At 26.3% G+C, this 18,552-nt stretch overlaps 1 protein-coding gene across 2 annotated transcripts in view; it reads left to right on the top strand.

Moving 5' to 3' along the window:
* Nucleotides 1-18,552, top strand: part of LOC107437666 (endonuclease/exonuclease/phosphatase family domain-containing protein 1) — a gene marked incomplete at its 3' end in the record, with an annotated part of 50,676 nt that extends 32,124 nt beyond the window's left edge. For both annotated transcript variants that reach the window (XM_071182083.1, XM_043054281.2), the window contains 5 exon segments: nt 3,651-3,782; nt 10,881-10,986; nt 12,689-12,742; nt 14,350-14,475; nt 18,518-18,552. In XM_071182083.1, the coding sequence (XP_071038184.1) occupies nt 3,651-3,782; nt 10,881-10,986; nt 12,689-12,742; nt 14,350-14,475; nt 18,518-18,552 (453 nt within the window).

Raw genomic sequence — 18,552 nt, 5'->3', positions numbered from 1 at the left:
ATTGTCACCTTTGGCACATAAGGTAACTTTAATGCGTATCATGTAAAATGTCTTTTGCATATGTAATTAATTTGCTACACTAAAATCCAAATATACCATATGAATTTTTAAGATTGTGTCACTACCCTACATCTGTCTTACATAGTTTTTTTTTTTTTTAAATGAGGAAGAAAAAAAGTTTCTCAATTTTGAAAAACTGAAATCAAAACATTTTATGACCGAGTAGATGGAAATGTTTACTATGTTTTCCTAGTTAGAACAACGTATGGTCAATAACTGCCAAACTATATACTTTTTGTATAACCTTTCGTATAACCTATATATGTTATGTATTCCTTTTAGTATAACAAAATTTATGCTTTATAGTTTGGTTGACGATTTTATATATAAAATAATTTTGAGTACAATTATATGTGGTTAATATTTTTAAGATTTTCTGATTATTATAAAATGTACTCAGAATTAACTATTTTATTTTTTTTGTGACGTTACTTTGAATCCACCTCTAACTTACTTTTACTTACCTGACATAACTAAAAATAAATTATTAGTAAAGAGCTTGCAAGAAATTCTAATTCAAACTCGTTTTTGATTAAATTGAGCTGTAATCTACCAAACATCGAGGATGTTATCTTTTTGAATGATAAAAAAAAAAAAAAAACAGTTTAATTTTTTTAAATGTGTAATGTAGATCCTATAGGAATTATTTTTCACATATCCCTCCTGAACAGATAGATTAAACTGTTTTGGTCTTGCAAAAACAAAGACAAACTTTCCCTTTTCTTATAATAGATTTAATTCATAATGTTGGCAATGTTTTGCATTTATAATTTTCTTCTGGATTCGTTTGGAAGAGTAGGAAGTGTTTAATGTTAATATCTGTAAAAATTATTAATTTTAGAAATTAATTTAATGTTAATGATGATTTGGATAGTATTTTTATGAACTTTTTATTAGATAATATTTATTATTCAAGTAGAAACTCTGTTGTTTAATTAATATTTATTAATGAATGTCTAGTTTTGATTGCCTACCATCTATGATTTGCCTAATATATTTAAAAATCGTCTTTTATGCAAATTAAAAGGGAAATTTTTTTTGCGATTTTAGGTTTTATAGTTTTAAATTTTCCCATTGTGAACTATCAGCATTTTCAAAGTCTTGAGTTAAAAAGAATCCTATATATTTTGGATTTAATTAGCTTGAATTAAAGTTTATAAATACTAACAAGCATTTTTAATGTTTCACTGAAAATCATTGTGGTTATTATCTTTTTCTTCTGTTATGTTTGGTTTGAAAAAAAAAGGCTTGGAAATATGGAAAGCATTTTGATTATTTTCAAGATTGCATATAAATCATTATTTCTTTATTAGCAATTCAATCTATCATTGTCCAATTTGCAATGAATTGTTAAAGTATATTTTTTGTATTTCATTAAAGTTGATAACAGATGAAAATCACTGTAATAATATTGAATGTATTACACATATATTATAACAGTGTAATGATCATACACAAGGAGTATTGAATGTTATGTATGATTATTTTAACAACTAATATTGCAAAAATTTATGCCATGGATTTTTTTTTTATTTATGTCCCAGGTTTAGGTTTTTGATGGCAAAAAATGTTTCTGATATGGCACACATTTAAACTTTAAAAAGCTAATTAAAAGTGTCTAATACCTAGGATGATAATCATGATGTATGTGTAAATTATTATACCATGTTTTAATCATTAATTTAAAATTCAGATATGTGCAAATGTAGGTATATATGGCGTACCATAATTGTATAGAAATAAAAATTAAAGTTTCGAGTTGCAGGAACAAATTTTCTCTTTATATTTTCTTTCAATGATTTTATTTTATTTAAAGATCTTATTTTTCCAAGAACTTGGAAATAGACTTGATGAAATTTTTAAATAGTACAATTATTATTTATTTTTCATGTTGTTAAAATTGAAATTTTTTGTTTAGTGATTAGTCTTTTTGTTTAGTGACTTTAAAGTTTTTGCAAAATTGCATTAAATTCAAATTATAACATTGGGCTGATTTTTTTTTAACGATTCTGTTTAAAAAATTCAAAAAAAAGAAGAAAAACTCGTTAGAGAAGTGAAAGTTTTAATTGGATGAAATTTTTTTTTAAAGAAAAAAAGTGGATTTTGGAGAATTCGCCCTACTGGTAATTTAACTTTTAATATTTTCATAATATCTTGTTTTCTTTTGTATTGGAATGATGGCATAAATAAGGCATAAGTTCTCTTTTTTAATGGTCTGCCTTCGTTAAAGCAAAAGCAAAATAGATCTCCTAGATATGTGTTGTTAGCATATAGTGATCAATATTTCATGTACTTCATGCACATTTTATAAAAAAAGGAAAAAATGTGTCTTTTTTTCAAGACTTGCATAAATCATATTTTTTTTAATTATTTTTTTTAAAAAAGTGTTAATTTAATATCTGTCCTTAAACCTTACATGCGAAGTGCTGTTTAAGATGTGAATAATAATGTTAATACCAAACATCCCATTTTTTAGACTTACAATTTTGAAGATTTAATATTTTGCTAAAAACTTCAAAATCTGACATACTGATAAATAAATGGATATATTTACAAAAATGTTTACCTAAATAGAGCATTCGGGCATTAATATATGGCTGTATAGAAATTTGAGAGAGTATAGAGGAATTTGTAATTAATACAACAGTAATAAAATTAATTAAATGTGTTTATTTGTAATTTAATTCTAAATAAATGACAAAAAAACATGGCTGCCAATAAGTATTTATGTCCGCTTGACACTATTGTAAATCTACATTTAATTTTTGTTCATTATATCTTGGTAAAAACCAGTTTTACCCATTATAAACCAGGTCTTTAATATTTGTTTATGCAATAGCGAAAAATATTTTTCAAAAAGTTAACTATGTTAATATATATATGTTAATATATAATATGTTAATATATACATACCTGCAAAGTCTCCTGTTTTTTAACGAAGACTCCTGTATGTTGCATCTAACTCCTGTNACCAGGTCTTTAATATTTGTTTATGCAATAGCGAAAAATATTTTTCAAAAAGTTAACTATGTTAATATATATATATACATACCTGCCAAGTCTCCTGTTTTTTAACGAAGACTCCTGTATGTTGCATCTAACTCCTGTTTACCTGTATATTCTCAAAAAAATAATAATAATAAAACATCTGCTAAAGTCAAAAGTGCATCTCTTATTCCTCGACAGATGGTGCTATTGCCAGTACTGCAGTATGTTGAGCATTTATAGTTTAAGTAATTATAAATAGTGGTTTAAAAGAATTTTCTTTACATTAAGATTTGTAAGCATATTTTTTACTTCACTAAATATAAGCTTATATTATATTTATATTATTTTGAATTTCTTCTTTTAACTTGCATGATTATGCATGATGTATCAGAACTTTACTCATAGCCCAAAAAATGTCGCTAGTAAAATCTCTATTATTTTATTTCTCCAATGTTGGCAGATATATATATATAAAAGACAAACTATCTTTTTGTTAAGAAGTTTTTATATCTGTTGTTTTTAATACTTCATTTTAGTTTTGACTTATATACATCTTGCATAGTTGGAAAAAAATATTTATTGTTTTCTTTAAAATTTTCCAGCCTCTTTTGAATGGTTTTCTTTATGATACAAGTCACGGTTTACAGTTACAAGATTCTGCTGTCCTATATATACCTCCCGAGAAATTGATGGGACTAACAGTTACCTGTCAACCTTTCTTTGGAAGTTTTAGGGTATGTTAATCTCGTTTTTGCTTTTTATTTTTGTGTTGCATATAAAGCTGTAAACTATGAAATTTTCAAATAATAGCTAACCTATACAGTTAATAGAAAAGTTTAAATTTATGTCCAATATATCATTTTTATAATTTAACACATGACTCAAATTTTGATAGTTAAATATAATTTCTTTTTGAATTCAATGAAATTGTCATGTAATACTTATTTTACCTTTGGATTTAGATTGTAGCATAATCAACCTAAACATTCTTAAATTGTTATAAGTAACAGACCTGCATTAAAATTTTTTATAGCATTAGTAGAAATTTTTTTATTTTAATTTGTATTAGATCTTTTTTTATCAGAAATTTGTAAGCAAAAAGTCTATAAAATTATTAAATTCAACAAAATTATAATTTGATGCATATCTCTCTCTCTTAAGCATTGTTTGTTGAAACTACTTTTCATTTAGAAAGGAAATGTAATGTTTTAGCATTGCAATGTATCCTCACGCTGACACCCCAATATTTTGATGCATCGCGATGTTTCAGTACATTAATATTTTACATTTGGTACTTCGTAAATTCAAATTTTTGCTCTTTTTGATTGATTGATCGATTAAGACAATTATGTACTTGAAATAAACTCAATCCGAGTTACACCTTTCTCTATCATAAATTAAGTCCATTTCTATCAATATATATTAAAGAAAAGGAAAGGAAGGCATGCAAGAGTAAAACGAATCTTAAAATAAAAGTAAAATATTAACGATTCGCAATTAGTATGTTGCATTTTTTCTTAATTTCTAACAATGATAATTATTTCTCAATGTTTAAAGACGTGGATGTTTGAGAAATTGTGGTTAAAAAATAATTAACAGATGGATTGATTGTAAAAAAAAGAAAAATCAAGAGGATTTTCACAATTAAAAGAAAACGCTTCCATAACTATGAGATCTCTGTGCGAGCGTCCAGGCATCTATGTCATGATTGGGAGAAGTGCTCTTCCCGCGCACTTGAAACATCCGATGTATTATCGGGAACAATGCTCAACACCGCACGTGTAGTCAACGATACATCGGGAAACATTGTATACAATTCAGTAAATTGCAATTTCCAAATGCTTCGAAAAATTGTCAATCCGAACATCGGATTGGTGATGATTGCATAACATCGATATTTTCCGATACATCAATTTATTGCCCAATCCTAGTAATGTTTATTTTTTTGATAGAAAGTTGGAAATTTTGAAATGTGAAAGAAGTCTGTTTGTTATAAAATGGATTTATAAAAGTTACTTCAAAAGTAAGAAATTGCTAAATCCTCTTGCTCAAAAATAATATAGCTTATGTTGATAATGAATTTATTTTCTGAACTAGAATATTAGCACTTAATTATTATAAAATTGGTTTCTGGCAGATGCATAAACAAGAATAGTTGTTTTGCAACTGAACAACATTTACGCGAATTCGCAAAATCTTACTCATGATCTGTTTATGTAGAAGTTTATTGTGAAATCTTATCTTTAAATTTTAACGCACTGTATACAAACATTGTAAAAAAGAAATTTTTTTCTCGAAAGGTGGATAAGATAACTCTGATTTAACGTTGGTTAAAGAAATATTGTTGAGGAATTTATTGATTGACAATTTTATTGGTATTTGTTCGTATTTTGTGCAAAAGTTAATATTATTTTTTTTTGTTGTCAACTCATTGGAATTCAGTATTGTTAGATCAAACTGTTATTGTAGCTTTTTAATGAGAGCTTCGATTTCTACAGTATTTGTGCCTTAATTTATTATCGTTAAATTTATTATGATTTTACTGAATATTGTTGATAAATGTATTAGTAAAAGTAGTGTGCAGGTATATATTTATTTGCGTTTTTTTTTAAATATTTTTTTATTCATGTAATGTTTGTATTTTGTGCTAAATTTTTTTTTTTAACTTTTTGAAATAATCTGTTATTGTAGAACTTTTTAATAAGAACTTTGATTTATGTCATATTCTTTGTGCTTTAATTTATCATCATTAAACTTATTATTATTTTTTGAATATTATCAATAAATATGTTAGTATAAGTAGAATTCTAGTATATATTTTTATTATTATTATTGATATTTATGACTTAAATCTATTTCAGTGCATAGCAAAAGTTTTCTTTATTATTATTTTAATGTTATGATTTGCTCATTTAATCAATCTATCACATACTTATACCATTTAAGTTGCTTTTTATCTATTTTTCTTTTGCAAAAAATATTATTTCCAAACTATAGTTGTTTAAAACGGTCTTCCTCGACTCATTTACATTGCTACAAAGACCCATTTGAAAATCAGGAATGTTCAAATCGACTATGATGCCTTTTTACTATGCTTATCTTGAATATTATACGTATATATATTTTTAAAAAAATTATCACATTATTCTTATTCTCTAATTGTTACTTATGCAACAGACGTTTTTCTTAATATTAGCAAAAGCTAGTTAATAGTTTTTTTCTTTCATATTCCTATAAATGAGTCCTAAAATATTGCTTAGTAATCTTGCACCCATATATTTATTTAGATTTTATTTTTTTGCCTTAAATACTGTTATTTATATATTCTTATTATTTGCACTTGACTAATAAAATAAGCTGTGTGTGCGTTGCATGGTCTAAACAGTCAAGTCAGTTTGTTGTGTAGAGTATTCTCCTTCCATGACTTTGGTATGATTTCCTTCATTAAAAATAGCTATCTGTTTGGGTTTCTTTTTCTCTGAATGCATCTTAGTAGTCCATCAGAGTTTGAAAAATCCGCAAAACATGGTGGGATAGATTTTTACTACCATAATGTGCTCATGTACCAGTATTATCTTTGTATTATCACTACGGAGGAATTGTAGACTGTCATTAATAGTGTCACATTAATAACCCCTCTTTTTTATTTATAACTTGGTGCTACTTAAGTTCACTTCAGCATGGTATTTTCTAGTTTTTGTGGTCCGCTATCCACAAATGGTTCAGCGTCCCTCTTAGAAGTTCTGATATTCTTTTTCTTGTGCTTCATTATTTATTAAACAAAAATTGCTTCAAGTGTAAATTAGGTTTACAAGTTTAAGAATAATTGTTAAAATAAAGTAAGATACTTATAATAACATTGTTTTAAAAACATTAGTAATTTAACCATACTTGATAGTGCTTTTTATGTTTACAAAAAAGTACAAGTGAAAAGTATAAAATTTTGCTTAAGCTTGGTTTTGAAATTTAATACTTTTTCTAGATTTTGGTGATAGTTAAAGAGTATATGTTTTTAAATAATTCATTACTTTTTCTTTGTTGAACTTTTTCAAACAAAATAATTTCACAAAAGTTTAAAACTCTGTGTTCTGTTAATTTGTTGCTGCAACACCATAAGCATACTGTATATAATATACCATCATGTATATAATCATAATATAAATGACATTTGTCTGTGGATAATTTTACGTTACTTGTTTTTGAATATTTATCACCTATATTATATTTAAATGCTATTGAGAACTTGTTAAATGAAATTAAATAATAACTTTTTTTTATAGTGCAAAAATATTTTGCTATTTCTGATAATATTGGCTTTCATTGTTAAACAGGGTGCGTAGCGTTTTTAAAAAGTGCTTAAAGGTGTTTATTTTCGATTTTCATTTTTTAAAAGTTCTTAAAGGTGCTTTTTTTCATTGAGTGTTTTTAAAAAGTGTTTAATTTCCCTTTTCTAAAATGAGATTTTTCATTTACCATGTTGATTTTCGCTACGAATTATGCAGAAAGACGATGTTCATATTGTTCTATTCAACGTTTTCCCAATTAATTCAACCCCAATCTATTTCTGCTTATCGTCAGTCCGTATTGTATGAACACTCCATTTGATTTTTATGATTAAAAAATTTTGACAATTATCAAAAACAATGCTGAAAGTTTTTTTAAAATATATTTTGGCATGTTAAAACTAGATAAAATCGTCAATTGTCAAAAACTTTCCAATCCTACCTAATTGTGTTTTTTTTAAGTGCTCAAAAATATTATTTGAGTACTTGAAAAGTGCTTAAAAGGTGCTTATTTTTTGTTGAGTAATTTGGCTACGCACCCTGTTAAAGATCAGCATTGAAGTGCAATTATTTTATAAGATAGTTTAAAAATTGTTTTTTTTTTTTATTAAGTAAATTCTAATTTTGTGGCTTATCAGTACATGCATGGTAACTTTAGTAATGCAAACTTTAGTAAAAATGAACATAAAAGGAACAAAATTAAAAAACTTGAAATAAAAATAAAAATTCCTATCAATATAATATTGAGTGAACCCCAAGAATTTTAAAAAAGTTTGAAACCATTTGCCAGAGATTTAACTGAAACCTGTTTAGTACTTCACTAATCTCCTTATAACTATCTTTGCATTAAAATCTAAGACAACAAAATATCTGTTAATGTTTTCACAAGCATCTTTGATATTTTGAAACTAAATTTCATTTAATATCTTACAAATATATTTAAAACTGTATTCATTATAACTAAGGGTGGGTTCACAGTGAGTGTCAACATTAACATGTTGCATCCTCTGCACTCAGTTAGATTTTAAAGATAGATGAGTTCTTTGCTCAAACAAATAATTTCTTCGGGCGGAGGACTCAATTTGCAGAGGCACTGGTGTCTATACATACTGTGAATGCATTTTTGATACCATTATTAGCATTACATATTTCCTAGATTTTAAAATTTCTTGATTTCATAACATCAGTTTTTTTATCATTCTTAATTCTATTATCATCAAATTGAAATATTTATTTAGTTTTTATCAAATTTTATAAAAATCAAATATAAATACTTTTAATTATTTTCTTAATCAGTAATGTAATGGTTAACTTTTTAATTCAATACAAGTATATAAGTCATTAATTCACTGTTGCGAATTTTATTTTTTTAAATTTTTTTTTTCTTGCTTAGCTGTTTTATTTCTCTCACCACAAAAATTTTTGTTCTCGATTTATGTTAAATTCTCACAATCTTTTTTATCTATAAAAAGAGATAATGCTTAATATTTTATTTTATTTATATGGCTGTATCAGTACCTTTTAAAAAAGTGCTCCCTAAATAAAACAAAAAGTTTTTGCTCACTCATTCACTACAAATTCAAACGCACTAGGAATTTACAGCACTTTTACAATCATGCCTCCACGGCATTTGCAGTTAAATATGTCTATTTTGATGCTTGATATTTATTATTCATTGCTTGAAAGTAATATACCAAAAGTTAGTGTCAGCTTAATATTATTTGCAAATGAGCTTTTTGTGCTTTAAAATAATTTAATTTGAAAAAGAAATTAAATTAATGTCTCCTTTTAAAAGTGTATTGTTAAGTAATTTCTTGATTTGCTATTTTTTCTTTCAAATATTGTATGCTCAGTAATTTAAAACGGAGGAATTGAGAAATATTGCAAAATTATTCAATGGATTGTAGAATTTTAATTAAAAAAACGTGGCATCAATGGACAGGGCTAGTGAAAGTTTGGAGAGGTTATCAACAAGTGTTAACTTGAATGGAGAAAAATACCTTTGATTTTGTTGTTGTATGATGCAAATAGAAATATAGGGATCAGTAAATAGCAGTAAAATCTATACAACTATTAGTACAACAAAATATTATAAAAAGATTTTTAAACATTACTTTCCACATTCTTCTAAAGATTGTTTAAAAAAGCAGAATTCTATTCTTACTTAAAATAATTGTATTCCATTCTAAACACGAGTAATCTCATTGCAGTAGAGTCCCGATTATCTGATCTTCCACGTTAACCGAGCTATCAAATATTTCAAATATTTTTTTTGTTCTAGTTATTTCTTTATTTTCAAAACTACCACCGAAAAAAGCCTGAATTTTATCTTCCAAACTCTCAGGAAAAGAAAGTGACAGACAACACGAGTTTACCGTTGAAATGAGCGTTAATATCGTCAATAATGAAAATTAATCTATGAAGACAGTGACTATGAAAATCAACATATAAAAATCTCTCATACAGATGGACTAAAAGCTATTGAATATGTAAAACAACAAAAAGAGGTGACACCAGCCTTCCTGTTATAACTAAAAAAAGGGCAAAACATTGCTGCAAAAAAGCGCCAAAGTAATATAAAGCAAAAAACAATAACTTTTTTAAGTAAAAAATCTTTCTTTCTCGTAAAGTATGCTCTTTAAGTGTTTTTATGTAAGCTTTTTAATTATAATATGAATTGGTGTACTCTATTAAATTTTGTGTTTGTTAAATATATTACATTTATACCTACTCTTTTTATTTCCCCTTTTATACTCTTTGGTTTAACCGATTTCGCATTAGCTTTCGGGTTATCCGAGTTTATCGTGGCCCACGTTAACTCGAATACTCGCGACTCTACTGCATTTTTGAGACTTAATTTTTTACTAAGTTTGTAACAGTTGATGTTGTATAAAACAAATCTAAAACAGCAATAAATTTAAATCACATCTGAAAGGATTGTTTTGGACACATGAACAAGTTATTTGTGCATTAATTGAGCACATGAAGCAATAAATTTGTTTTGAGTGCTTGAATTTGTTAGTGTCTGGCTGACAAATTCATGCAATTTCATATTTTTTTTTATATTCTGATTTTTTAGTTGCATTACATATATTCATGTTCTTGCTACTGTTTTTGTATTTGCATTTTCATAGTCCTGGAAAAATGGCAAAAACTTTTATGACCACAAATGAATAATAAATGAATTGAGAACAATGGACTCTTTATACATTTAATTTTTCATTTTTTCTTTCATTTTACTCAATGAACGAAACTCTTTAATTCTCATAGGGGTGTTACAGCTTAGAAAAAATTTAACCTAATGTAAAAACTGACAAAGGATAAAAAAAAAACTGAAAAATTTCAATGATTCTTTGTATTTTAAAATCGTAAACTGTATAAGTATACGGATACAATTTTTGCCTTTTTTTTTGCCCACATCGTCAGTTATGTGATTTATGAAGCAGCTTAATTGTAAGGTTCTTATATTCATTTTATAACATGATCATCATTTGGTCATTATAAATGTATATCATTTCATTAGTGCTGATATATTTATTTGTTTTCAAGGTGAAAGGCATTGATTTTGTAGTGATATCATTCAGTTTAGTATCTGAAACTTATGTTGCTAAACTCCTTCCTTCAATCTTAGAACAACTGAAAGAAAAAATACAAGGTAAGAACTTAATTATAGTGAAACTCTGATTTTACATTTTCCATCACTGGCAATAAAAAATGCACAAAGCGGGGATAATGTAAAATCTAGATTAAAAAATCTAAGTATATTTTTCAAAAATTGACATTTAAGCATCAACTACTAGAAAGTGTGTAATCTTTACACGTTTTCTGCTTTTAGATTCAATTACCCAATATCTCTCTTAAAGTGTACTATTGTTTACAAATTTGCTTTTGGTTTACATTGGAAAATGTTATTATGCTTTCAAAATCTTGATTAGTTGTGAGAATATTCTCTGGCATTTTTTTGCTCATCTTAACCATTTTTATCACTATCATCGGGAGCTGGTATTTAATAAAAAAATTGAAGGATTTGAAAAGTAATGGGGTGTGTCTTGCAACCAACATAGGTGTCTTCAAAGATCTTCAGATATGCAATTTTATTCTATGTGCCAATGTTCTCATCGGATACCGCAAACCAACTAATCCCGAGAAGCTTTATTAAACTCATTTGTATTGCATTTTAATCAACACTGTCTAACACTGTGTAAATCAAATTCTGAGTTTCTGGAACATTTATTTTTGTTGTAGGAGCATTTTACAGGTTACCGCAATCAAGAAAAAGAAATGATTACCTAACTTGTTGTTTAGTGTAATGTTCATTAAATGATTGGATAATTCTAAGATTCAAAGGTTGCAGCTTGCTGGAAAACATTCCACACCAAATGTTACAATTTAAGCTCCCGTACTTCTTTTTACCACCCTTCCTGCGCTTTACCCATCCTTCCACCCTTCTCTTTTTAACTCAAGGTCCCCTCTCACAGACAGAGGAGCAACAAAAAAAAAAAAAATAGAATAGAAACAATGTTGGTAAAGCCAAAAACAGCAAATAAACAAACAAGTCTATTTGTAAAAAAAAGACAAAAGGAGGAATGCTCGGTAAAATTTTGTGCACACTTTATGGAAAGACATATAGTGCATAAAAAGTGTAACATAAAATCCGGGATAATTTAACATCATCAGTTTAGGGAATTTTCATGGATCAGCAGAAAATGTACATAAATAGCTGGATATTGTTTTGAAACGGACAATGTGAAACCGGAGTTCCATTGTATTTATTAATTTATTAAGTATAAGACTGTGTTATTGTATCTGTTTAATTACATGCAACTATTTTTAACTAAAGCCGTATCTATTGTAATAATTTTATTTGGATACTTTACTTTATAAAAATAAGCAGATAATGATATTAATATATATACTTTTTTTTTGCTAACTGCATGGTTGATTTAGCAAAGATTTGGCTGTTTATTTTTCCCAGCAGTTGAAATCTTATTAATTATATGAACTCTACATCGTATTAAATTACTAATTTAAAAAGTAAACAATTTATTTATTTTTTGTGCTTGCAAGTGAAGCAACTTCGTCATAGTTGAATATCTACACTACAGCATTCAACGTTGTTGATTTTTTCTTAATTACTTTAAATTAATATTATATTTCATGATTGACGGAAAATTTGTTGATCCTTGTTGAAAGGAATGATATAGTATTATAAGTTGCTGTTAAATTTATGAATTCTGAAAAAAGCTTTTTTGGAAATTAAAGTGTAATCTTTACTTTTTATAGCTCTAATGTATATTATATAACATGCATATCTAATGTATATAATTTTATTATGCTAAAATATTGGTGCCTTATAGGAAAGAAGAATATTTTCCTAGTTGGAGATTTCATACTTCCTCCTGGTCATACTGGTAAGTTAAAATGTGTGAAGTGTGTGTACTGTGTAAAATGTGTACTGTAGTACAAAAATGTGGTTTTTGATATCCAAAAATATTTCTTTTGTAATTATTAAGATTTCATAGTTTATACAATTTGAAATTTACTTTATCATTTTTCTTTGTCTTACGGAATTTATAAAAGCTCTACATGATAAACTTACTATTTAATTTATTATAAAACTCACTTATTTAATTTTTATTTTTGTACATCTATAATCTGTATTTAGTAATTTTACTTATTTTAATGAATTAAGGCAATTCTTTAGATTCATTGTTATTTTTGGATAAGCTTCTTAGAGATTTATGATGACCAGAAAATTTAAAACTTGATACTACTGTATAAAAATAATCGAAAAGCTTTCGTAAAAATTTCATTTTCTGTTTACCTCAAATAAAACTAGTTAAGCACGGACATTTTAAAACAGCATTATTTCTGTGTTTAATCAAAACTTGCAAGTACCCTTTATAGGCTATTAAAATTTAAAACTATGGACATGTGTAAGTGCTTTATATTGAATAATGAGACTCCATTCTGTGAGAAAAACTTTTCATTACAAATTTTGTTTCATTAAATTGGCATATTAAAATTTAAAGCTTAGAGGAAAGTAAGTTCACTTTAACCTAGAGTGAACCATGAAGTTTTAAATGCTGAAAAAATGCTTTCAAAATATCAAAATGCAATTAAATTATGACAGGATTACTTCTCCCCTGCATATTGCTCAGTAATCTGGCTGTAATCTGTTTGCAATTTGATATTTTGAAAAAAATATATATTTAAAACTACATTGCTTACTCTAGGTTTACTTGAACCATTTTTTCTTCATGCTGGAAGTTTTAAATTACTTGTGCAGCAGGAGGAGAATTTTCCATGAAGGATTTTTCCTTCATAGTATAGTGTCCTCTTTCTTCCTTCTTATCTTATTAATTCTTAATTTTTATGCTTATTACTAAATTGAAATTTTCTTAAAATTCCTAGTTACTACTTACTTTCTACTGAGTTAAAACTTCTCTTTATAAAATAGATTAATTTTGTATGTCTTCTCTAAAGCACTTCTTACCCATTGTTAATCTTTATCCAGTTATATATCAATTATAATTAAAATCGAAGAAATACTTTTTTTTCACTGTGGCTTGTTGAGAACATAAATTTTGTCAATTGATTCTGTTTATAGTATATATAACTACATTCTGTTTATAGTATATATTTATAACTACATTTTCATTTATTAGAAATGATATAAAATTGAATTTTATTTCATTTTCTGTAAAAGTATTTCTTTTTTTTATATTATTAAGTTATTTTGGATCCATTGTAGCCTGAATGTAATAAATTATTTCCATTTTTGGTATGATTTCCGGTTTAATAGCATGTTTATGATCAGCCAAGTAATCTTTTTACTTATGGATCCCTTTCATGAGAAATACTATTTAATAGAAGGATTCAAAGCTTGAAGGGTTAGTACATCATGAAATAATGTTTATATAATTTTAACACAGAGATAAAAGAAATCTATTGTCTGTTTGTGCTTGATACATTGTTCTTATTGCTGTTAGTATTTAATTATACTATTTTTGTTTAGTGTTTGAAGTGCTGAGCAGCCAAGGTTACACAAGTCTAGTTCCTGTTGAAACATCTTTAAATGACTCATTATGGCAAGAAGAAAGCCATATCTGGTCAAGTCTAAACATTAGAAAATATTTTACTGGTATGCCTATCATTAGTTAATTTGTAATTTTTTTTACACATGAATATACACATTTTTTTCCTCTTGCATCTCATAAAATTACTCTAAAAATCGTTGCCCCATTCTTATCTGTATCTCTTAAAATATGATTCATATCAAACCTTGCCAGTATCAATTAAAAATTCAGGTTTAGAAACATTATAGATTCCTTTTTTTTTTTCTTTAGGTTTAAGACCTTAATACTTTCTTAAAGTGTAGTACGAGTTTCGTTGAACTTAATTAGATTTTTTTCTCACCATGTTAAAAAAAAAAGAGTAAGTATAAACAGTGTTTTCGCCGTAGAAAAAAAATGGGTGAGAATTTCGCACCCTTTCTCAAAAGGGTGAGAGTCTCGTTGAACTTAATTAGATTTTTTTCTCACCATGTTAAAAAAAAAAGAGTAAGTATAAACAGTGTTTTCGCCGTAGAAAAAAAATGGGTGAGAATTTCTCACCCTTTCTCAAAAGCAGGGTGAGATTTCTTAACATAAAAAAAAAGACTTAAAAAACACAAAAACTCATGGAGAGAAATAATTTCCTTAATTATAATACATTTTTAACGTCTTCTATTTTTTAAAGCATTGAATATTTTTTGTGCCTCATCATAGAAGATTTTGCCTTTACAAGGTATTTGTCCATCTTACATAAGTGCATTTGTCCATCTTACATAAGTGCATAAAAAATTTAGACGTCTTACATAAAGAAACCTTACCTATGGTAAACACGTGGTTGCAGAGAAATGTGTTCTGAAAGGGGTTCTGTGGTTGTGTTCTGTTGCTCGAAAAGGTTCTGAACAATACTGGTAAATAGGGAAGCTAGATAATGGGGCAGATGCTGAAAATAATGAAAGATTCAGGGACAAAAGCGAAACGGATTTTATTCTAAATGGCGTAATTCGAAGCTTTTTCCAAAATGCGAGAAATTCTCGAATATTGAAATTGATTTATAGAATGCGCGAATTTCTCGCGGTAATAATTTTTTAATGCGAGAAAAGAAAAAAATATGCGAGAATCTCGCTTTCTCGTGCTGTAGTGAAAACACTGGTATAAAGTATATTTTTAACTTCTAAAATAAATGTTTATGTTAGTCTATCAGCTGCCCCCCCCCCCAAAAAAAAGGCTGCAAATGTTATTTCTCCTAGCAGCTCAAACATTATTCTTACAAAAATTAGTATATTCTGCTTTGCATTATGTATGTTTTTGTTAGTTTTTTGTATGGTAAATAAGTCTAAAATTATAAGAAAATGTATTAAAGTTTACCTTATAAATTTAATTGTTAACAGTCTTTTGAAATGTGCAACCCTCTAATAACTTAATCAAATTATTGAAGGCTCTGTTCAAGCCAAGTGGCAAGAATTATAAAGTTTTGTATAATATTCCTATATAATTTTATTAATTGTATGGTGGTAACATGTAAAACTTAAATGAGACTTTGGAAATGTTTAAAATTATTTGTTCTTTATTTTTAAATTTAATTATTTATTTTGATTTCTTAATGCCAATACTCTTAAAAGATCTTTCTTGTTATTTTATAGGTAAAATCAATGTTCATCATGCTTTGAAAAAAAAAATTTTTTTCTCGATTTTAAATTCAAGAAAATTAAGCCATGTTACTATTTGTACTCTATAATTTATTTTATCCATTTGTTTAATTTTCTTACCTCCCTCTCTTCTGTTCATAAGTTTGTTTTGAAAATTTTATGTAAGATACATGCCTGAGTTGAATGAAAATCTTAAAAAAAAATAAACAAATAAATCAGATTTTTTTTTATTTAAATCAGATTTTTTTTTTTTTTTTTTAATTCAAATACATCGTAAGAACTTTAATTTATGATTAAAAAAACTTTATAAATGTTTAATCAAAATTAAATTATTATTAAAACTATATTATAACAATATTTTGGAAGCTCTAACTTACTAAAATAATTTTTCATTTTAATACGTAGTTTTGAATGAAATTTAAAGACTAGGTGAAATGGAGAATTTAAAGAATACTTCAGGGGTCTGTCTAGGTTTTTCTGGGAGGTACCTATTTTGTGAAAATTTAGACTTAATTTGTGAAAATTAAAAATTAAATTAAAAAATCAACACAAAAATATGGATTTATCGTTTCTTACAAGACGCAAAAATAAAATTAAAAAGTATTTTGTGAAAGTTTTTCCTGAAGTTGAATTTGTGAAGGTACCACTAAACGGTAGTAAATTTGACTTGGACAGACTGCTGTTCTTTAACTATTAAAACAAAATTTCAATTAGAAAACTCTAGTTTTAATTTAAAATTGTATTTCTTTTTTTTCTTTCTTGATTTTTAAAATGACAAAATAAATGTAACAGATTGTGCTTATAAATATAGTCATTCATCAAAAAATAAATAAATACTTAATCTGTTTACTTTTATGTTGAAATATTCGTTTTAATCCTATATCAAAATAGATAAGTTAAGCTAAAAAAATATTTTAAAAAAATCTATGTGCTCATTGGAATTTTTTTTCACAAAATTTCTTTATAGAAAATCTGATAATGTCAAAGATATTGTAAACATATTATGAGAAAAAATACCTGTTATCAGTTAATAACCCTACTGCTTCAAACAGACTTTGAAAAGGAAGAATGACACTATATCAGGAAAAAAATATCTGAATTCATCAGCCTTTTTTTTTTTTTTTTTCTATGTTTGGCTTATTAGGGTAGTTTTTTTTTTTTTTTTAATATAACCTCAAGCTTTAGAAATATACATTTTCCACCAATAAAATATAATGTAGATTTTAATTCCATGCTTTTTCAATCAAAAGGTAGAATTTTAATTAACATTATATCTTCTTTTTTTCTTTTTTTTGAAAAAAGTTCATGTTTATTAATTACTTTCAACAAGTATGCAAGTCTATATTAAGAGAGCATTAAATGTTTACTTTTATCTGTACTTTCAATCTCATGAATCAAAATATTTTTAAAAATGTAATTTCAAATGTGGCACGTATCAAGAAAGAAAGCGATTTCGTTAACTAAAATTAATTAATGCAGCAATTTGTTTAAAATAAATTTTAAAACTAAGAAAAGAAGATAATTAAAGTATCAATAATTTAAAACACTGTTTTTTAACTTTTAAAATCAATATATGTATAAAAAAAATCAATTGATTTAAATCAAAGATTTTTTTTAAAAAAATCATTTGATTTAATCATGATTGAAATCGTGATTTAAATGAAGCTGGTTTAAATCAACAAACACTATTAAAATGTTTTGAACTTTTTGAGGTTATGTATATTTTTTAATTGAAATTAATTATTCAAAATTTTGTTATGTGCTGCTAAATTTTTTATTTGATTATTGCTATGTGCCATTTTGTCTTCTTATAATTACAAATTTGGAATTAAGTGGTAAAAAAGGGAAAACCGTGTTGGTATAATTTTTTATTTTTATTTTGTGTATATATTTTAATTTATGCATAATTTCTGTTGTTGAAGCTATACTCATATATTTTATACAAAAACTAACGAATTTCTTTCATTTATATATACTTTTTGTAAATGTGTTGTGAAAATTTTGAAATTAGGTAGGGATAAGATTAGGTAGGATTTTGATATTAAGTATGGTATGAGAAAGATGTTTTTAGTGCGGCTTTGAGGAGAACTCCTCCAGACTGAAAGTTTGGGGTTGTCTGCTACTATGGTAACAAACAAGAGCACATTTTTAATGGGGTTGAAATGGAGGAAAGAAGGTGTCGACTGGTTTACTCACGACGATCTATGCCAAGATTAAGACAAAATTATTTATCCTACACCCCTATTCGAAGTGTCTTTTTCTAGTAACCATATTACCCACCATGATGCGAGGCGGGTGTCTGAAAGAGTTCTCCTGGAAGCCGCACTAAAAACACTGTGTTGGGGTCATTTTATTTTAAATTTAAAAATAATTTCAATTATTAAGATTATATTCATACTTATTATTGATTAAAACGTTTGATATTTCAGATAAAACCAAATAATTAATGCTACCTTTTTTTTAAAAAAAATATATATATATTTAGGTCGCAGTGGAGTTGTTGTCAATGGTCTTAGTCAT

Source organism: Parasteatoda tepidariorum, chromosome 6 (genome assembly GCF_043381705.1).
Source record: "Parasteatoda tepidariorum isolate YZ-2023 chromosome 6, CAS_Ptep_4.0, whole genome shotgun sequence".
Classification (NCBI taxonomy): Eukaryota; Metazoa; Arthropoda; class Arachnida; order Araneae; family Theridiidae; genus Parasteatoda; species Parasteatoda tepidariorum.
This window is presented reverse-complemented; position numbering and strand designations above follow the sequence as displayed.